Raw genomic sequence first — 22,902 nt, 5'->3', positions numbered from 1 at the left:
AACAATAGTAATAACTGACCCTGGTAAGCCTCACTTATCTCTTGGAATCTTGAAGTCGCCCTGTCAATGAGAGAGATGAGAGCGAGAGACGAGTGTGAAAGACAAGAGATGAGAGAGAGAGACGAGATTGTCTAGGTGAGCCGTGAGCGAGAGAGTCTGAGAGAGACGGAATAAGGGTTTCGCAATTTGTGCGGGTATTGAAAATTTGGGAAGATTAAATAATACCACTTATCAAGATTGTTAAAATTTGAAAGTAAAATATCTAATATACTTTGTGTATATATATAATATATATGTTAAAATTATTTGATATTATTTATGAGTAAATATATAATTTATATTTAAATTATCTGATATTCTTTATGTGTATATATATACTATATATTATATATATTTGATACTGTAATCATCCATTTCATACAAATTAAAATTAATGAGGAGTTCATACAATTAACAAAAGTCTAATATTCATCAAATAAATAAACACATTGCTAATCATCTTCCGGCTCTTCCTCTGTCTGAGAATCATCAAATTCTGATTCTTCTTCTTCATCGTCATCATCAGTCTTTTCCTCAATCATTTGCCTTGGAGAATTGGAATCCACTTCATCAGGTTCAGCTTCATTGTCGACGAGAGACTCTATTTGATCAGTATCTCCTCTAACTTGAGAAACTGGTACTGCATCGTCTTGAAAGGCATCATCCATTTGCTTTAATTGTGCAGTAATTGTGTGTCTCGCTTTCGTCTTAATCACGACCCACCAATCTTGTCGATCACGTATCCCTTCTGGATAAGGAGCAAAGTATACTTGCTCCGCTTGTTGTGCAATTATAAATGGATCAAACTTTTTGTACCTCCCTTTACGTTTCACATCAAAAATCCCATACTGCTTATGGATTCGCGTTCCTCGATTAGGAGTAGGGTCAAACCACTCACAATTAAAAATAACAAATTTTCTTTTCGGTAGTCCTAAGAAATCCAATTGAACAATCTCTTTCAAGATTCTGTAGTAGTCATATTCTGACTGTCCATAATCAGTTCCCCGTATGCATACACCACTGTTGGTAGTTGACTTGCCTTCACTTCTGGCATCAGTTTCAAATTTGTATCCATTGACATAATATGTATTCCATATCTCAACCCTCCTCAATGGTCCCTTAGACACGTCTCGTAGGAGTTCGTCAGTAATCATGTTTTGTGGGTCATAAACCTTAAACGTAAAAGGGATAAGTTAATTCATAATATATTACTCCAACGAAATAAAATAATGTCTTGTAACGACAAATGATAGATACTTACATACTGTCTAAACCATGATGCGAAACCCTTCTCAATTTCATAGTCAACTTCGTCATATGATAATGTAGGTGCTGATGCTCGCACGAAACTTGTAAACAGGCTGCGAAACATATATAAAATTCACATCAATCATTCGATTAAATTAACATCACTTTATAATTCCAATATAATTTAATAATAGCTTACTTTATAAACGGCTGGACAATATCACAATTCAGAAACACATATAATGTTGCTGCATCATATTCTTTATCAGTGAGGTAACGCCTACCAGCCTCACCAGCAAGACGACCAGGTTGATTGAAGATCGAAATGGTAGGGAATTCCAGGTTGAAAGTACCATCGTCATCATTTCGTGGCACTCTGGTTCGTCGAGAGCTCACATGTGGTTCAAAATAATACGAAGCAAATGTTGATGTCTCTTCGACAATATATGCTTCACAAATAGATCCTTCTACACGAGATTTATTTTTAACCTTCTTCTTTAAGAAGTGAAGGAACCTATAACAAAAGTCAATCGAACACAATATTAATTCAATTGACATATACATAATAATATGACAAATCATATAATATAAGTAAAAATACTTTTCAAAAGGATACATCCATCTGTATTGTACAGGCCCACCCATCCTTGCTTCGAATGGTAGATGTATCAGGAGATGTTCCATAGAATCAAAGAAAGATGGGGGAAATATACGCTCCAATTTAGAAAGGATCACAGGAATATTCGCCTCCATGATGATCAATTGATCCTCGCGCAATATAGTTGAACATATATCTCTACAAAAGTGACTCAACTCAGTAATGGTAGCCCAAATGGGCTCCGGCAATGCCCTAAATGCAAGTGGAAGAAGTCGCTCCATGAAAACATGACAGTCATGACTTTTCATCCCAAACAGCTTTCCTTCTCTCATGTCTACGCATCTACCGAGGTTGGAGGCATAGCCGTCTGGCAACTTCAAACTGGAGACCCAATGACAAACAGCCCTTTTCTGCTCCATGTTGAGACAAAATTGTGCTTTCGGTTTGAGAGATTTACCGTTTCCATTCTCCACCAACTCTAAAACTCTACGTTTACAGTAAAGGGGAAGGTCCAATCGTGACTTAGCATTATCCTTTGTTTTCCCCTTAATGTCCATACACGTATTGAAACGTTATCAAAGACGTTCTTCTCAATATGCATGACATCCAGGTTATGTCGTATTTGATTATTATGCCAGTAAGGCAAATCCCAGAAGATGCTCTTCTTGGTCCAATTATGTTCTTGGCCATATCCGGGCAATGATAATAGGCCAGTATCAGTGATCTTTGGAAAGTTCCAAACTCGTGCCAATACTTCTTCCCCTGACAAACGTGGAGGAGGTTTTGATATCTCAATTCGATTTTTGAAAAATGCATCCTTGTTCCGCCTAAAAGGATGTGTCGTATCCAAAAATTGTCTGTGACAATCAAACCACGAATTTTTTCTACCATTTTTCAAGGTAAATGCCTTTGAGCGCTCCATGCAGTAAGGACATGCTAATTTTCCCTGAGTCATCCATCCAGACAGCATACCATTGGCAGGAAAGTCATTGATAGTTCACATCAATGCAGCTCTCATAACAAAATTTTCTTTCATGTGCACATCGTAGGTTATCACACCTTCGCACCATAACTGATTGAGCTCATCTATTAGAGGTTGTAGATAAACATCAATTTTGCTCTTCGGATTTTGAGGACCCGGAATGATTATTGTCAGGAACATAAACTCCCTTTTCATGCACATCCCAAGCGGTAAATTATAAGGCGTCAAAATGACAGGCCAACATGAATAGTTCCTACCAGATTGTCCAAAAGGAGTGAATCCATCTGCACACAAACCTAATCTTATATTTCGCGGGTCTGAAGCAAAATCTTGATATGTTCGGTCAAAGTGTTTCCATGCTTCTCCATCTGATGGATGGCACAGGTTGTTGGACTCGCTTCGATGCTCATAATGTCATCTCATCTCCTTTGCTGTAACTGTTGAACTATAAAGCCTCTGAAGTCTAAGAATCAGAGGCAGGTACCACATACGTTTAACTGGAATATCCTTGTAATTTCGTCGTCCAATTCTCCGAGGTTTATGACGATCTGCCTCACAAAATTTGCACTGCCTCTCATTCGCATCATCCTTATAGTATATCATACAACCATTCGTACAGCAATCGATTCATTGATACCCAAGTCCGAGTTTAGACACCGACTTCTTGGTTTGATAGAAGTCTGCAGGCATCCTATTATCTTCCGGCATAGTCTCTTTCATTAGATGAACAACGTCATCGAAACAACCTTGGGGCATATTGTAGTCAACTTTAATACTTAATAACCTCATCGCAGCTGACAACTCTGAGTGTGACTCGCATCCGTCCCATAGTGGAGCTTGTGCAGCAGACAACATGTCAAAGAAAGCTTGTGCATCTGGATTAGGAGGTTCCGGCACAACATATTGGTTGTTATCTTCTCCTTGTAAGAATTCATTCCCAACTGAAGGTCCAGCAGCATCCATCACCATATGCTCGTATGGATTGAAATTATCCCGATTATTGTCTTACCAATAATAATTTACAGCATCTGTTTCCACATCGACAGTCACCATAGTGGGAATTTCAGGCATTTCTTCACCATGAGCTGTCCAGTAATGATATCCAGGCTGAAAACCTTTTCTGTATAAGTGCACCCTTATATCATCCAATCCTTGAAATCTTGTGCATTTACACCGCACGCATGGACACCTTATAGTTCCTGTGTCCACAAATCGTGGATTATTTCCACACGCATAAGAAATGAACTCTTCAACACCACTAAAAAACTCATCACTAGGTCCCATTCGATTGGGACCGACCCTGTTGTACATCCATTTACGAGACTCAGGAACCTCCATTATCAAAGGAAAAAAGATGAAGTAAGGAGGATGAAGGGGAAGAACAAAATGAACAGAGAGAGAAATGGCAAAAAAGAGGCAGCAACGATATACTAAAATAATTTTATGAAATATTAACAACGGTATTTGCAACGGAATTATTTCCGTCGCTAATTTGTGTCAGAAAAAGTGGATTCTTGTGTCAGAAGATGAAGATTAGCGATCGACTTTGCAACGGAATCATTTCCGTCGCTAATTTGTGTCAGAAAAAGTGGATTCTTGTGTCAGAAGATAAAGATTAGCGGCGGAATTTGCAACGAAATTATTTCCGTCACTAATTTGTGCCAGAAAAAGTGGATCAGAAGATAAAGATTAGCGACGGACTTCGCAACGGAATCATTTCCGTCGTTAATTTTTGTCAGAAAAAGTGGATTCTTGAGTCAGAAGATAAAGATTAGCGACGGAATTTGCAACGGAATTATATCCATCACTAATTTGTGTCAGAAAAAGTGGATTCTTGTGTCAAAAGATAAAGATTAGCGACGGAATTTGCCACTGAATCATTTCCGTCGCTAATTTGTGTCAGAAAAAGTGGATTCTAGTGTCAGAAGATAGGATTTAGCGACGGGATTTGAGGCCGTTGCTAAATCCGTTGCTAAAGTCCGTTGCTAAATCTGTTGCGAATGTTGGCGGGAATTCGCGCGCGAAACTGCAACGGCATTTGCGACGAATTTTTTTGCAACGGAAATGTTCGTCGCAAATTCCATCACAAAATTTTCTTAAATTTCACCAAACTTTAGCCACGAAAACTTTTGAATATTCCGTCGCAAAATCGATAATTTTTTTCCATCGCAAAATTTCCGGTAGCATCAAATAAGCTCCCAAGGATGTTATAAAGTTGTGGATCCCATGCCTTTTTGCATGGGTCCCATACCTTTATGTTACTTTTTATTTTTTTAAATTTTTAAATGTGGGTCCCATGCCTTTAAAAGCATGGGACCCATGCCTTTATAAATTTATATGTATTTAAATATTACATATATATATTAAACATATTAATAAATTTATATATATTTATATTAATATTAAATTTATTTATAGTGATATCAAATGTGGGTCCTATTTTTTTTAATTAATATTTATTAATTAATAATTAAAATTATATAAAATTGATTATAAAATTTTAATATAAAAATATTTATTAATTAATACTTAAGTTTAATTTTAATTAAGAATTATATTTATTAGATTTATATTAATATAAAATTTTAAAAATCTAATATTATAATACTTTTATTTTAACAGTTTTCCGCTAGCGTCAACTTTTACTTCACCAAACACCTTACAGCATATTTCACAGCATTAAGCTCAGCATATTTCTCACAGCATTTCCGCTAACAATAAAAATCCAGCTTTCCGCTCTGCCAAATAGAGCCCAAGACTAACCATTAAATTTTCAATCTTCTCCATCTGCTATTATTTTTTATGAATACATATTTGAATAGATTCAAAATTTCTCAACCAAAATATACATTGTGCTTGTTTGGTTCTCTAATTTTTATGAATTAAATGACATTGTCCATAAAATGAAATTAATATTAGGTTTTAGTTTTTCAGGAATGGCTATTATTTGTACTATTACAATTCGTACATGTAAGTCATTATTTTTTAACTTTTTTAAATCTACATTAGAAAGCTCAAAGTTTACTTCCACAAAATATATTTTTTTAATTTTATATATAGTATTTTTAAAAATTTATATTTTGTTGATATTTTCCGTGCATTGTACAGGCCTATGAGTAGTTCAATATGATTTAAAAAAGACTTATCTTGCATTTGACCAGTCTCGACATCTCTTTAGTAATTGTCTCTCCCTCTCTCTTAAAAAAACCTCGCAACTTCCATCTCATCTTCAAAAACCGATTAGGGAGGAAGAAAGATTCAACTCTTCTCCTCCTCCTGCCTCTTCCTTCCTCCTACCAGGGGTTTGATGTGCTCTTTTCTCAATCTAGATCTGTTTAATTTTTTATATATTTTTGGGTTGAATAAGAATTTTGCAAGGTTTCCCTTCTCTGGCTATAAATCTCCTCCATCCATCACGGATCTTCGATCATCGACGTTTTTGGTGTGTTTCAAAGACATATATTTGATTTTCTAGTGATGAGATTTTCAGAACTAAGGGAGATTAGCCTCTCTTATTGAAGCCTTGAAGGGGAAGCCAAAATCTTTACTGTAGATCCAAGCTGTAATATGTGTGTTGATTTTTCTATTCAGTCTTTGTTATCTGACGTAGACCGATGGAGCATGAAATCATTTGGCGATCGTCTGGCAATGTCTGATGTAATACAGTGTCGTTCAGTAATGTTCGGCGATGGTCTTTGTGTTTGTGTGTTTTTTTTGTCCTCTTGATTGTACTCCATCTATATGGTGGCACAAGTGCCTATGAGCTTCAATTACTTCATTTATTATTAGGTAACTTATTACAATAAGCTCTACGATTTTTTAAGGAAGGAAAAAAGAAAAAGAAAGAGTTTATCTTCTTTATAGGTTGTGGGTCCAATTAATACCATCATTAAGCTCTTATATAAAAAATTTTCAGTAGTGTTAAATAACCCATATAATGGTAGCCTATGAGAGCCCAAATCTCTTAAACGAAATTTTAAAACGTTTTAAATCTCAAAATACATGTTAGATTTTAAAAAAAAAATACATATTCAGAATCAGTGCATAAAACTCTTTCTAACAAGATCCATTGTCGATGAGTTTTATCGGGTTGATCTTAATTCCAATGTTTTTTTCGATGGAATTTCAAAAACAATGGATTCAGAACTAAAAAAATAAATTGTAGATTGTGTTTTAAAAAACAATGGAATCAATATTAAAACAATAAATTTTGGACAATAAATTATGGGATAAAAGAGTGGAATAAAACAATTTCATAGATTAAATCAATAAAATAAATCTGTTAGATTATCAAAAATTGATGGGTTACATGTCATTTTCAAAAATTTTCATATGCTTGTTTTTATTATTGCGTGTGCTCCATAACCTATTTCATATGCGTCTAAAAAATAATAGCCGCGTATACCCATTAAAAAGAGGACAGGAGGATCAAACACGCATGCCACATGTTGTTGATGTAGAAATCTTGGTCAAACTTGATACTTCTTATATAACATGGCTTTAGGTGAGCGCGCCCCATGGATCGAGGAAGGGCCATCTTTTTTGTTGAAGGCGCTCCAACAGTATCGGGGCCTAATGGATTGAACGTCATTTTGAATGTTTTTTTTTTTATCTATTTTTGTCCTTGAATTTTGGTTGTCTGTTTTCGACTAACTCTTTGAAGATTTTCTTCATACTGTGAGGGGATTAGTTTCCCTATATATAAGCGATTTCTTACGAGTTATCTTAGAATGCATACACAGGTAACATTCTTGATTTTCAAAAAAAAAAAAAAAATTTATATCAAATTACTATATATATATATATATATTTTTTTTTCCCCTTCCATTGAAATATTGAATTGTCCTTATTTGTGTCGTTAGTCAATGCTTTAAAGAACAACAATAATAATAAAAACAATGAAGAGGTGTGCATGTGACCAAAATATCAGTGACTGAGAAATCCATCATGATCTTTAAAACAATCATGCCATCTTTTAAGAATATTAATAATGACAAAAAGATTTATTGTTAATAATTCATTGCTTGGAATGTCATCATCTAGTCATAATTATATTATTGTCACATCATTCCCTTGACTACAATATACGATTGAAATTTAAGATCATAATTTTGTGATTAATTTAGATTACTTTCTACTCTATTTTTGACATGAATCTTCCTATTTTTCATTAATGTTATTTTTCTAATGAGATAAACACTTATTTTCAGTCCCTATAAATTCTTAAATACTTTAATTAAATGAGCTTATTGTATCTCTCCATCATGATTGCTAGAAGTGTAAATAGTTGGTTTTTTTTTTCTCGATTTTTTTACATGAATTTTAACCGACCGATATAGTCTCTCCATCATCCGTAGGGATATAAACGGTCGGCTAGGGTCGATTTTTGACATGAATTTAACTGACAGATCATTTGGTTAGAGGTGGTTATTTCGATTATCGATCGATTCTTTAAAAAAATATGTAATTTTTAAAAAATAATCGACCAATCGATTCAGTTATATCGGTAACTTTTTTACAGCCTTAATATTCCCACAAAATTAATAGACATTTGTTTTGTAATTACCCAAACCCCAAGTACAACACATGCACAACTGGAGATGGAGATACCCAAAAGCCATTTTTTTTTAATTCACTTCTATATCAATAAATTAATATTCAACGATATAATAAATAATCATAATAAATAGTAACAACATTGGCCCCTCAATTAAATTTCTCTATAATAATGCACAATTGCATAGGACAAATTGGGGTGGCTGCATGTGCCTCAAATGTCATTATTGCCCAGCCAAATATCTCATTGGATTGAATCAGTTCTGGTGTAATTGGGGTTATTGCCTCTTTGAAGGTCATGTATTTTATTCCTACCAAACTCATTCATAGAATCATCATGTGTTCGATGAGACGCATGGTTTGCGAACTATTGCGAGGAAGACCAATTTACTAAGTGCACACATCAAAGATAGTGACTATGATTTCTATTGACATAAAAAAAATGTGATTACTTTTACACAACATTTCCTAATTTTTCCAAGAAGTGCAAGTCTTTACATAAAATCTCTCACAAGCCCTAGTCGAGTTGAATTTTGTGAACTAGATGCTTTGGGTGGCTTCTCTAATTTGTTATCATAAGTGGATTCTTTTGGCCTAAATCTGAATTGGGAGACGTGTTTGACTTGACTTTTTGTGTATTAGAGGTGTGATTCAGTATTTGATTTTTATTTGTCACCCATTACATTTGCTCTGACAAAGTAACAATTGGGTCCAACCAATAATGTTAAATTTCCCTTTTTAACCCCACTATTTATTAAAATTCCATCTCTGTATAGGCTGAAATGTCCGGACTCCATTGTGTTGGTAACTTCCCTTCCCTTTCACGGCCAATCTCTCCATAGTATCTCTCTCTCACCCTGAAATATATTATTTTTCTCCACTTTCTCTACATAACGCCAGGAAAACGCCCTCCTGCTCTGTTCCAAAAAACCTGTTTCTCTCTCTTAGTGGGTCTTTGCTTTTTCTTTGATTACCACCACGGTGGTATATTATCGAGAGGGTAATAGAAAGGAGAAATGGGTTCTTGTGCGTCTGTAAATAGGAGTTCAACAGAGCCGGCCATGAAACTGCGATTCTCATTTAGTTCCAGAACTGACAAGCTTGTGATTCCCCCTTCACCCATTAAGGATAAACCAGTCCGTGAAGAAACTCTGGTCAACGGTGTCAAGGGCTCCTTTGCGGACTATGGTGTGTATATATATATGCTCCTGAGTCCTGATCCATTGTTGTTCCTCTACATGTTTTGTTTGGCTTTTTTGTTATTGTTATTTTGTTGTGCAGTCACTGCAATTGAAGGAGTCGTTGCTTTTCTTCTTTTGTATTGTAAGGAAAAGTTTGTTTTTAGTTTTTATTTCGTTGATTTTGGATTTGATATGTGTGTGTGTCGCAGGGTAAACGTTGTAAGACCACGTCTTTGAAGATTAAATGGATTTTTATTTTTGAGATAGTTGATTGTACTGTTTTTTTTAGTCTGTTCTGGTGTTCATAAATTATGATTTGCATCTGCTAATAGCCTGGTTGAAGTTTTTCTTTGATGTGAATATATGCGCGTAATTTATGTTGTTCTGATTCTGGTAGTTTGCTTCTTCAATGGTTGATTCCATGATTTCTTCTCTATTTTACTGTTTGCTTTTCTTTCCCCTTGGTTTCAGTCTATTCTTACTTATCAGCCTAAATTTGTACTAATTATGAAGTTGGATTTTTTATTTGTTTATTTCCTGATGATGGCAATACTCTTAGTTGTACTGGTACAAGCAACGGTTGTTTCTCTCATTTCCTTTTTATGGGAATAGATAAGTATTTACACTGTGCTTCAAGAAAAAGAAATGTTGATAAAGTTGCACAACTCAAAGACACTCCAGGAATACTCTGTTTGGTATGGTGGGCCTCCGAATTGAAAGAAAGAATTTACTTTTATGCTTTAGAGGAGTCATAGATTTGTAAGCGATTTCCTACCCTACCCTACAATGAATTAAGCATATTATATTAGTCAGGTTCGATGTCCTTGAAGATTTTGTTGATCAGAAAATTGGTTAATGTGTGCTGGATGCGGCTTTTGCCTGACATTGGTTGTTGCCTTCCTTAAAATGCTCAATGCCTAATACCCTTTGACATATCCTCGAGTGTCATTGACATTTGAGGATGTGTCATTTGAACCTTTTGTTATCTCTGGATTGATCGTACTAATATGCATTAGATGGTAGTGACTCTTCTTGAAAGCTCTAGGATGAAAGCACTTGACTGTGGGGTATGAATAAGGGATGCGACAAATGGTCTTGTTATTACTGTAAAATTTGTCTAGATTTGGAAATTTATTTTTCTGCAATGCGGATGTAAGCATCCTCAAATGTCAATGAAAAAACATAGACAAATGGTCTTGTTATAACTGTGAAATTTGTCTAGATTTGGAAATTTAGTTTTATGCAATGCGGATGTAAGCATCCTCAAATGTCAATGACAAAACATAGACAAATGGTGGTGTTGTTACTGTAAAATTTGTCTAGATATGGAAATTTTTTTTTCTGCAATGCAGAGGTAAGATGTGTAAGTAGACCACTATTGTGCCTTATACAATCCCCTTTACTTTACATTATTTGGAATGACTGTGGTCTGTAGAGATCCTCAAAACTACATGAAGTGTTCTCCAGTCACCCATCTCTGTTGATTTAGCTGAACTCTTTGTGATGCTTCTTTCCTATCTTACTGAGGCAACATTCACCTTGAACGGTGCTGTACTTACTGAGATAATTCAAAATAGCTCGTGAATTTCTTTCTAAACACCATTTTTGAAGCAAGTCTTAATACATCCCTGGTGGGAATGGTCTCCTGTGAGAACGAGCTTCTTTTTCATCTCTTCCGGCAGAATGTTGCCAGCAAAGATGACTAATTCATAGAAATGTCTGGTGACTTGATTGACTTCTGAAATTTGCTATTGCTGCAGCTTCTTTGCAACTAACAGTTAGCTTGTACAAACTATTATGGTATCTAACCTGCCAGATTTAAATTGTGAGTAAGTGAACCCAAACTGTTATGGCCTTATGGGAACTTTTACATATAAACACTATAAACAGTAGACTGAAATAATCAGAAATTCCATCCCTTTTTTTTTTAAAATTATTCTTCAAATCATACCTGTGAAATCTTATATATTACAACACTTTTTGTTTCTCTAAATTTGTTTTAGATTTCCAAAACCTGTTTTTTCCTATAGTGCTTTTACATGTCTTGTCTACTTTAGCAATGTAATAAGTGTTTTTTTACCTTGTTTTTCTGGATTGCTCTTTTCGCAATGTTAATGCTTAAAGTTGACAAAGGTTTTGCACTATTGCAGGTAGTAAAGACGAAACATTTTTCGATTCCCAACCTTGGCTGGATTCAGATTGTGAATCTGATTTCTACAGTGTCAATGGTGGTAAGAATACATCAAACTAGGTTGAAGTTTTAATTATCCCCCTCCCCCGGGTTAAGCCTGCTACGTAAACCTTGAATTTATTTTTGGGTTTTAGTAGTTCAGAGTAAAGGGACACTTACCGTAAGGTAGTCATGAATATTGCTATGTAGTTGGGCCAAAATTTTTCGAAACATGTAACTGACTGACTAGGAGTTAAAAATGTGATAATGTGGATATGTTAATCGTGAATCACATGAAGTAGTAAGTAATGTACAATTGGTTCTAGTTCATTATCATACCCTTTTTGTGTGATTTTGGGCTTTCCTCCTTAGAAGTAGAAAGTCCTTGGCTGGTGTCAGTGAAGCAGAAGTATTAGAGTGTGTTTCATCTACACTTTTTAATAAAAATCTTCCATTGAACTTCTTGCATTTGTTAATTTTAATGCAGATTTTACCCCATCTCGTGGCAATACACCAGTTCATCATAAGTTCTCCGTAGATACTACTAATAGAGTCAACAAAACACTTTTGGATAAAGCCGCTTCTGTGTCTCCATCCCCTGGAGAGAAGAAAAAGAAACTGTCTGATTTTTTTCATGAGAGCAGAGATGACCAAGATGATACTTCTTACGCGTCTGTTCCCAACTCTGCCTGTGGTAGTGAGTGGACTGCCAACGGGGATGCCCTGATTAAGGAGAAATCAATGAAGTCTACACCGTGTTGCCTTCCGGGATTGCTCTCATGCCGTAGTTTTAGCGAGAGGAAGAAGACGAGCCCTACTATAGCTGTAGATGAGAAGCCTTAATTTTGATTATGTAGCCCCCTGAGTTCAGTATATGAAGCGATGACTGATGCATATAACTTGGATAATTTTTAGGACAACCCGACAATCCCGGCTTGAGAATCACTCTCTTTTGTCAATCCCGAGGCTTATGATATTACTGTATTTTTATGTAATAAGAGGAAAGGAGAGAGAACAGGACACCTAATTTGCCTTAATAATGAAGGTATATACATATAGATCTTGAATGCATCTGCAACTGTAATGCTGTTTTGTGGTCTGGATTTTAATGTCTTTGGAGAATCCAATGTCCCCCAGAGTTTACAGAATCAGCAGTATAGTTGAATGTCCTTGAATGTTTGAGACGTATTGCTCTGCCTCATCTGAAAATTTTGCACCAAAAGTCTACAGAATCAGTGTGAGAAGGGCAATGTGTGAAACAAAAGATAAAGAATCCACATTTCCAGAATGGGTTAGTACTCGTTTAGCTTGAAGTGGACACGACTGGGTGCCAAACATGTCAACTTCTTATCCTCTCAAAGCTATAATGCTGACAAACAATCACAGGACTCCATTTGCAACATCGTTCAATCAAATCATTATAGTCTTATCATATATGTTTATTAATGAGTAGAGGTGTAAAGTGGGCCAGGCCGTGAGTTCGAAATAGCCTGATACGGCACACAAATGCCTGGGTTCATGGGTCGTGCTAAGCCCAATCCAACAGGCAGGGTCCCCGGCCTGGCCTATGGAACAATTTCACACGTGCTGGGCCTTGCACGAGCACGACAAAAAAAAAAGGCTATTTATTTTTTGCATTTTGACTTTTTAAAATTTTTTGTGATAAATGGGCCAAAATGCCCAGCTGACAAGTAAATTAAAATGACCATAATACCCCTCCCAACAATTATAAAACAGCTGGCATTTCCGTCTACATACTCATACCCCATTACCCATATAAGTACCACACCACATTCCACCATTTCTCACAACCTCATCTCTCTAATCCTCATTTCTCTCAATACTCTCCAATTCACTCAATATTATATCCCCAAGGTTTAGGAACCATATGACACAATTGTGGGGTGATATAATTGTTAATTGATTATCTATATATTTCTTTTTATCTTTCTGTATTGGAGCAAGTACGTAATTCTAGGACACTTCGTATAAATTTTTGAATGATATGAAAGGGAAATTAAGAACTCCCAACTTGACCAAAATTGTTGAAAATATATCTTTTCTCAAAGGTTTCGTGAATATTTCCCAACTGTTGTACAAGCATGATTATTCCCCATCAATACAGTTTCCTATCAATGCCTTTATAAGTATACCACTTCCCATTTGGGAACACATATATGGTAAATGCAACCTGATTCAAGAATCTATTTTTCGGAGATTTCATCATCACCATTGCCGGAAATTGAAAAGCATTCTCCTCCATCTTCCTCTATCTTAGAAGCATAACTTGCCTCATCTTCTCCTTATTCTTCTTGTTCTTGTTCTTAAAGCATACTTTCTTGTTAGGAAAATCGACTTTATACTGTCCCAGCTCCAGACATTTGTAGCATTTAATCTCCTCAAGTGGTCTAGATTTCGATTTTGATTTTCCCTACACTTGAAGAAGCACCTCTCCCTTTTGGCCGCCCCCTTGCAACTAACCTTTAAGCTTGATCTTGTATACCTCCATCACTAGCCAATTGACGAATCTCATCATTCGACAATGTCGCCTTGACCTCATCCATGGTAAGAGTATCTCTCCCAAGCATCATGGTTTGGAGAAAATTTTCATATGAGCGTGGCAAAGAGAGTGGTAGAAGCATGACTTGATCTTCGTCTTCCACTTTCACATCAGCATCCCGCAAGTTTGAAATAACCCTTTCAAACCTTGCTAGATGATCCCGGATAGAAGTACCTTCATCCAATTTAGTTGTGTACAACTTCGATTTCAAATAAATCAATTTATGAGATTCTTGGTCATGTACAACGACTCAAACTTTAGCCAGACTTTGGCCATCGTTGCCTCCTGCTCGACCGAGTTTGCAACATCTATATCCAAGCACAAGCATATTGTCGCTCAACCTTCCAAGTCTAACTCATCTCAGTCCTCATCCTTCATCGTTGTAGGCTTTTTCTCATTTCCAAGCAACGCCTTGTGCAATTTTTGTGAAATCAACACATTCTTCATTTGCATCCTCCAATAAATAAAATCATTCTTTCCATTGAACTTCTCTAATTCATACTTCCCAACATGCACTTTATTACTTGTAGAAATCATCACAAGTTTTGAATCAACCCAATTAATCAGAAACTGACTTTGAGATATTTTCACACTTTGTGCGCAACAACTAACCTTTTCAATACACCAAACGAATCTTGAGCAAAACAACCCTAGACCGTAATCTTTGACTCTGATACCAATTAATGGGATAATGCGCAGTGGAATAACAAAACAAGATACCACCTCAATGAACAATAATCGATAATAAACCAACCGGGAGAAAGTTGTGGCAACCAACAAGTATAACCCCACAAATAACAAAAGTAAAAGCAATTAAAGAAGAGGAGCACTAATGTAATAAACTCTCGCAAGTGCACACGAGTCTACGAATAGCACAGTGTATCCAAGTACGATGTCGATCCCACAGAGACTAGTTTAATTCAACTATCATTAAACATGTTGGTTCGTTCACAGTGCGAACAAATATCATCAAACAATGGGCTAATCCTGTTTGTTCGCAGTCATTAACCCAAAGATAATTACTCATTAAGATCTAAAGAACTATAAAAACTAACTAATCCCCTAAACTGTGTTCTCAGCATTCGACGATTGATTTCTTTAATTTCAATTCCACTAAGACATGTGAATTTTGTTCGTTCCTTAGTCTTAGCTAGATGAGCCTAATTGAACATTCAATTGGTGGCCAAGAAATCAAATAAACAATAGACTATAAGCATAGAAATTAAAGATAAGAATTTTTTAACCTTAATCATGTACTCATCAAATAAACTAGCTATTTATTTTTTGCATTTTGACTTTTAAAAATTTTTTGTGATAAATTGACCAAAATTTCTCCATGATCAACAATAAAACGAAAAGTTTGAGGTGGTATTCTTGTACTATTGGAAAAATATAAAATATAAAACATCAACGAAAATGATCACTATACCCCTCCTGACAATTATAAAATAGCCAATTTTTTAGGGCATTTCGGTCTGATGATACTATTTTTTGGGCTACCAATCTAAGCAGGACACGGGGCGATATTGGACAGAGCAAGAAGGCTTCTCATTTTACATTTGTCAGAATTCTTCTCATCCTAGTTAAACAACCATTGATTATCTGGAGAGGATCAGCTCATCTCGGTCCTTAGAAGAGCAACTTCTCTGTACCAGAACAAAACAACTCTGCTATAGGAAGACTCATACTCAAACAGGGAGAACAAACACATACGTCTCTCAAATCATGTAGGAGACAGGAGTCCAACTCCAATGTGAATTAGGGCTACTCCAACACTATATAAAGACACTCTTGTAAGGTAATTGATTCATTCACAGCTTTTTACACTTTCCGGCTAAGAGCTTTGCACATTGAAGTTCTTGACTTTATTCTTCCTGCTTTTTTGACTTAAGCATTGGAGTGACTTTCCAAGAAAAAACACATTATGTTATGGCTTTGTAGCTTACGTTTGCTCATCTTCTAGCTCAGAGATATTCATAATAACACCATATTCGACCTAGTTTTGATCTGCCTGAGGCGTTTATGAAGCAAGCCAGATTCACACTTCATCAAGGTTCACATACTTAATATCCCATTACCCACATAAATACCACACCACATTCCACCATTTCTCACAACTTCATTTCTTAATTTCTAATCCTCTCCCATTCTCTCTAATTATATGTAATACTCATTTCTCTATAATTCTCTCAATACTCTCCAATTCACTCAATATTCAATCCCAAAGGTTTCAGAACCATATAACACAATTGTGAGGTGATCTCTCAATACCCTCCAATTCACTCAATATTCAATCCCGAAGGTTTTGGAACCATATAACACAATTGTGAGGTGATATAAGTGTTAATTGATTATCTATATATTTCTTTTTTTTTTTCTATATAGGAGCAAGCACATAATTCTAGGACACTTTGTATAAATCTTTGCATGATATCAAAGAGAAGTTAAGAACTCCCAACTTGACCAAAATTGTTGAAAACGTATATTTTCTCAAAGGTTTCGTGAATATTTCTCAACTATTTTACAAGCATGATTATTCCCCATCAATACGGTTCCCTGTCAATACGTTTATAAGTAAACTGCTTCCTATTTGGATACATAAGGTAAATGCAACCCGATTCAAGAATCTATTTTTTAGAGATTTCATCATCACCATTGTCGAAAATCGAGAAGCATTCTCATCCATCTTCCTTTATCTTGGAAGCATAACTTGCCTCATCTTCCCCTTATTCTTCTTGTTCTTAAAGGACACTTTCTTGTTTGGACAATCCATTTTATAATGTCCCAACTCCTAACATTTGTAGCATTTGATCTCCTCAAGTGGTCTAGACTTCGATTTAGATTTTCCCTACATTTGAAGTACCACCTCTCTCTTTCGACCACCCCCTTGCAACCAATCCTTGAGCTTGATCTTGCATACCTCCACCACTAGCCAATTGATGAATCTCATCATTCAACAATGCCGCTGCCTTGACCTCATCCATGGTAAGAGTATCTGTCTCAAGCATGATGATTTGGAGAAAATTTTCATATGAGCATGGCAAAGAGGGTAGTAGAACCACAACTTGATCTTCGTCTTCCACTTTCTCATCAACATCCCGCAAGTTTGAAATAACCCTTTCAAACCTTGCTAGATGATCCCGAATAGAAGTACCTTCATCCATCTTAGTTGTGTACAACACTTAACTTTGATTTCAAATAGATTCGATTTGTGAGATTCTTGGTCATGTACAAGGACTCCAACTGTAGCCAAACCATGGCCGTCGTTGCCTCCTGCTCGACTGAGTATGGTACATCTCTATCCAAGCACAAGTATCTTGCCACTCGACCTTCCAAGTCTAACTCATCCCACTCCTCATCCTTCATTGTTGTAGCATTTTTCTCCTTTCTGAACAACGACTTGTGCAATTTTTGTGAAATTAACACATTCTTCATTTGCATCCTCCAATAGATAAAATCATTCTTTCCATTAAACTTTTTAATTCACACTTCCGTACATGCACTTTATTACTTGTAAAAGTCATCCAGTTTTGAATCAACCTAATTCATCCGAAACTGACTTTGAGGAATTTTCACACACACTTTGTGTGCAACAACTAACCATTTCAATACACCGAATGAATCTTGAGCAAAACTGTTGGAATATTGGGTCGGGTTCGCCCAACATGGGCTTGAACTAAACAATTAATGTTGACCCAATACATATTAAAGGGACAAGAGATATAATCCTATCTAATTGAAGGATCAGGATAAAAGGTTGTATTTAAGTCCTATTAAAGGACTAAGGCATTAGTCTAATTCTAGTTGAGAATGAAGATTATGCCATAGTTCAGTTATAACTCTCCTAAGGAGTTCTAGTAGGAGTCTCACTCTCCCTACTATAAATAGAGGGGTTGCAGAGAGTTAGAGACATACTTTCAGAAATACAACGTTCTCTTATTTTTTCTCCCTCCTCCTACTTTGTTCTTGGTGAGATCGAGAGTTTACTTTCTTTTGCAGTTCTAAGGGTTTTTGTGCTGTGGATATTTCGGACCCAGTCTAATACCATATTCGAACCTGAGTGATCCTAAATACAAAATGATCAATTCCGCCGGTGGATCTCATGTCGGTATTCTTATTTGGATATTATCTGATATTCTTTATTATTCTGAATTTGTATCGGAGCGCGTGGTTGAGCCTAACCAGGTTTTCCTACAACCCTTTTGCCTTTTAATATTGATGTTTGATGTTTGTTTAGAGAAAAGCATGATATGATTTATTTTTCTGAATTATGATTTAGAAAATTCATTTTTCTATATGCATGTTTCTCTAAAATTATGTTATAAATATCAAAAATTATTCAAATTGCATGAAATTTTTACTGTATATAATTTGACATATTATGTGATTACGGTATAAATTTCGTGCAAAAAGGAGCTCTGTAGAAAGATAAATTGCTAACCCAATTTATTTGTACCCAAACTTAATAAATTCATATAAAATGGCACACATTTAATTAGGAACAGAATCTGGTATGTATAGAAAGATTATTTCGTTAGCTTTCCAACGAAGTATATTAGGCTAATTTTAGATATCTGGATAATTAGTTATGAATTTTTGAAGTTTGGTTACAGATTAGCATTTTTTTGTGAAAATTATAAATCTATTTTTCGTCTGACTGCAGTTTTACTCTCAGTGAAAAGAGAGTGTGGTGCACACCCCTTCACAGACCCACTGTTTAATGAATTTAAAATAATAGTCGGGTTCTGGAGTGAACGGAGGTTTTGGTCGTGGTGACCAAAACCACAACTTGATCTAAATGGCGGTGTGTATCCAAAACCACAGTCCAGTGACCGGGTCGGGCGGGTTAAAATTTTTTTTATATTTTCTGGAAAGTGGAGGTGTGTGCGGGCCCCACACATACCCGAAAAAATTTCAAAAAATTTTCTGAAAAATTATAAATTAAATTCTGGTACTATAGTAATTTTTCAAAGTTTTTGACCCTCTGACTATTTTTAAGTCTATTTTTGGACGAAAATTGCATGATTTTATGTTGAAAAATGCATGCAAAAATTTCTGAAAAATTCCAGATTACTTGAAAGTGTTTTTAACACTGTTTTGAACTTGGGGTTGAGGTTGGTTGAGTCATATATGCTCCCAAGATGAATTTGATCTTTTACAATGCATGAAAGTACTAAAATTGATTTTTAGTATATATGTCAAATTAGAAAGTAAATTATAATTATTTTTTGTGAATTGCTTTAATTACATGATGGCGCCTATTATTTTTAGGTAAATTTTTTCTACACACAACTAAGCTACTATCTTTACACCACTTTTTGAATTTTTATAGTGTACATAAATATCCTTGTATATGATGACATATTAACCCTTGAACTAAAAATTTAAATAAATAACATTTACATATTTAATTAGAGACTACTAAGTTTACACCAGAATTTTCCAAAGGGAAAAAAACAACAACAGGCTGTCGTTTTTCTTCCAAAAAAATAACACAACCTGTCATTTTTCTTCTAGAAAAAACAACACGAGGATTTATGGAGAGATTACAAATCGACAGAAGCTGTCGTTTTTTGCAAAGAAAAACGACGGATGATGTTGTTTTTTTAACAAATAAACAACACGATGTTAACGTTTTATAACCCTAGAAACGGACCTAGTGTGTCGATTTTTATTTCAACCGTATTCTAACCATAAATTGCCCAACATTTAACAACTACACACACTCACTCATGCTATATACAGAAATCGACAAACCCACATGTTCAATTTGAGAGATTTCATTATATATAGAAATATTTAAGAGATAATTCACAAGACCTTATCCCTCTAAAGCTTTTTGACGTTGATAATGAGAAATTTTTGGTCGTCTACTTGAATGGTTTTTGGACATCGATTCAAGTGTGGAAAATCGGTGGCAACTGGAGTCCCAACATGGGGAAATCGATAAGAGACTTGAAGTTTGAATGTGTGTAAACTTAACACTAATCTTTCTAATATTGTATAAAACAAAGGTAATTTGGTACTTTCACTACAAATTTGTGTGTAGACTAATAATTTTATGCTGTAAACTTATTGATGCGTGCCGAGCGCAAGCAAAAATAATTACCTTACTCTGAAACCTTAACTGGTAAAAGTGATGAATAAGGGTCGATCCTCAGGGACCAAGTGATTAATTCACAGTTCTTAACGCGCTAATTGAAATAGGGGAAGATTTGATTTTAATTCAACTAAACTAGAATGTAAACACAACAATACTTACGGGAAATAAGAATTAACAAACTTCGGATCAAAGGATATTGAGCAACCAATTCATGGATTTATCATAGACTTCTAAGGTACACAATCTTTATCGAACACTTAGCTAAATCTATTTGTACGACAGATAAATCCTTACCTTCCTTCTGTTATTAACATGAGCTCAGCACTCAAGTTAATTCTTGTTATCAAGTGAAGTGGTATTAAGCAATCCTCTTCCTATCAATAACAGCATTGGATTTTTGGAAGAAACTAAGACTGAACAATAGTTTAACAAGCGGAAACTATTTAATTCATCCTGTAATTCCCTTGTGCAAACGATGAAAACTTGGATCATAATCACGTCGCCCAATCGCTACTTTTAATCAAGCAACACAACAATTACGTATCATGTACTCAATATAGCATTTAATCACACGAAATATCAATCAATATGCATCTCAATCAATTAATTCATGTAATCATTCACGAATATAGTAAAGAACTACAGATGTTCGAATCCAGAATGAATTTAAATATAACAAACCAAGTCTCAAAATCTCATGAATTGGAGTCAAATCCCTTGAACCAAAGAAATAAACTAGCCGCTCATGGTGTGGAGAGAAACCTACGTTCTATTCTTTGCGTATGGCTCTCTCTCCCTGTGTGTCCCTCTTAGTTCTGCCGTCCCATTATATAGAATTAGTTACCTCTCACGTCTCCCAAGAAATCCTAGTTTAAGACTCCTAAAATCACTCTGTTTCCTTAATTACTTTAGGAAACAGAAATCTGTCACGACCTTGCAACTGGATTCTGGGAGATTCTGAGCATATTCAGACGTGAACTTCTTCATCAAAGTCGTAGCTCTGAACGTGTACTTATTTATGGGCTTTTGAATCACTCGATTTGGACCTCATATGCTCCAGTTCTGAGCTTCTAAAGACCCGGTCCGCAGCATAAAATCCTGCTTCTCATAAGATTTCCAGCCCTGCCTTTGGGTAATGTTCAGAGTTCCATCGTACTCCAATTAATGTGAACCAGCACTTCCCGAACAGCTTGAAATGTCCTCTAAAAGTCCGTTGAAGACTGCAATTTATTCTGTCAGCTCCTTCTGCCGAATGTCCTGCAAAATATACAAGAAGGTCTTAAGTACCAAAATTCTGTAATTTCCAATTTAAAGCACAGTTTCTTAACATCATCCCCTTGAAGTTATCTTCATAAAATCTCATCACAAATCAACCTCATCAACGAAGAAAATGATTAAAGTGACAGAATATCACTGATATAAACATGCACAAATATGCTCACATCAAATTCCCCCAAACTTAACTTTTACGCGTCCTCGAGTAAAACGCACCCATGCAAAAATACAAGGCCACATGCCCATCTCAGAACACTGGCAATGTCCATTAAACTTAAGTCAAATATACTCATCTCTTTTCACATCATGTTACAAGTAACTTGATCAGTCATGGGACTTCCAATCTAACATGAACAATTCCTGCACAACTCACCCCTTCCTTTCTCTCCCTGCCACTACAATCCAGGTAGTAAAATAAGGATTCACAATTTTTTCTTTTCTTTTTTTTTTTTTTTTTTTTGCCTGCAGTAAGTGCATGTTATGCTCCATCTTACTGCAGAAGTAACATTTTTTTTTTCCGATTCATTCTTTTCATTCTGGTGAGTGCATTTTATGCTCCATCTCACTTTAATTGTTTTTGGGGTTTGATAGGTGCATCTTATGCTCCATCCTACCAAAGTGATGACCTTTCCCTATTTACTTAAACCCAGATATAGGACTGGCCTAAGGAGGAAAAAGGGTTAAAAGTTTGCTGCGCAATCCTTCTTCACTGCTAGGTTGTCAGTATACATATCCTCACAAGAAATACTGCCTCAATCAGTTACTAAGAACTAAGTATGCTTATCAAAAATTCACAAGACATTGCAAGGTCCAAGCTGAGGTTGCGAACCCCTATGCATGCTGTATCTTAATGAGTTTAAGCCTAATCCCAAGTTTATTCACACACAGGTTATCAGCACATGACAGTCTCCCCCACACTTGAGGTTTACAGTGCCCTCACTGTAAAGAAACGACATTTTTTTTTTAAAGACAGTAGATGAAATTATTCTAAAGTGATAGAGAAAGAGAACATAGCTAATTGTGACCAACAGGTCATTCTTGGGTTGCCTCCCAAGCAGCGCATTTGGTTTACGTCGTTAAGCTCGACGCAGCCACTCTCCTTAGTGGGTAGAAACTGGATCGTGCAATGGGATATCCTCCACAGTGTGCTCTTGAAACCCGTCATAAAATGGTTTCAGCCGATGCCCATT

General features: G+C 35.6%; 2 protein-coding genes across 2 annotated transcripts; one reads left to right on the top strand and one right to left on the bottom strand.

The window, feature by feature from the left end:
- Positions 1-491: 491 nt before the first annotated feature.
- Positions 492-2,442, bottom strand: LOC120008727. Its single transcript, XM_038859106.1, has 4 exons — positions 1,889-2,442; positions 1,487-1,801; positions 1,301-1,400; positions 492-1,211 (listed from the first exon to the last, which is right to left on the bottom strand). Exons 1-4 carry the CDS (start codon positions 2,440-2,442, stop codon positions 492-494), a joined length of 1,689 nt encoding a protein of 562 aa, XP_038715034.1.
- Positions 2,443-9,229: 6,787 nt separating this feature from the next.
- LOC120008475 (uncharacterized protein At3g27210-like) lies at positions 9,230-12,845 on the top strand. Its single transcript, XM_038858805.1, has 3 exons — positions 9,230-9,611; positions 11,755-11,835; positions 12,262-12,845. Exons 1-3 carry the CDS (start codon positions 9,440-9,442, stop codon positions 12,615-12,617), a joined length of 609 nt encoding a protein of 202 aa, XP_038714733.1. The 5' UTR covers positions 9,230-9,439; the 3' UTR covers positions 12,618-12,845.
- The last annotated feature ends 10,057 nt before the right edge of the window (positions 12,846-22,902 follow it).

This window comes from Tripterygium wilfordii, chromosome 11 (genome assembly GCF_013401445.1).
Source record: "Tripterygium wilfordii isolate XIE 37 chromosome 11, ASM1340144v1, whole genome shotgun sequence".
NCBI classification, from domain to species: Eukaryota; Viridiplantae; Streptophyta; class Magnoliopsida; order Celastrales; family Celastraceae; genus Tripterygium; species Tripterygium wilfordii.
This window is presented reverse-complemented; position numbering and strand designations above follow the sequence as displayed.

Excerpts from the sequence above, each read along its gene's own strand:
- LOC120008727 (XM_038859106.1), bottom strand. The coding sequence starts at position 2,442 with ATGGACATTAAGGGGAAAACAAAGGATAATGCTAAGTCACGATTGGAC. Across the intron at positions 1,802-1,888 it reads TGGATGTATCCTTTTGAAAA|GTTCCTTCACTTCTTAAAGA; the intron begins GTATTTTTACTT and ends CTTTTGTTATAG. Across the intron at positions 1,401-1,486 it reads ATTGTCCAGCCGTTTATAAA|CCTGTTTACAAGTTTCGTGC; the intron begins GTAAGCTATTAT and ends TATGTTTCGCAG.
- LOC120008475 (XM_038858805.1), top strand. The coding sequence starts at position 9,440 with ATGGGTTCTTGTGCGTCTGTAAATAGGAGTTCAACAGAGCCGGCCATG. Across the intron at positions 9,612-11,754 it reads GGGCTCCTTTGCGGACTATG|GTAGTAAAGACGAAACATTT; the intron begins GTGTGTATATAT and ends GCACTATTGCAG. Across the intron at positions 11,836-12,261 it reads TTTCTACAGTGTCAATGGTG|ATTTTACCCCATCTCGTGGC; the intron begins GTAAGAATACAT and ends ATTTTAATGCAG.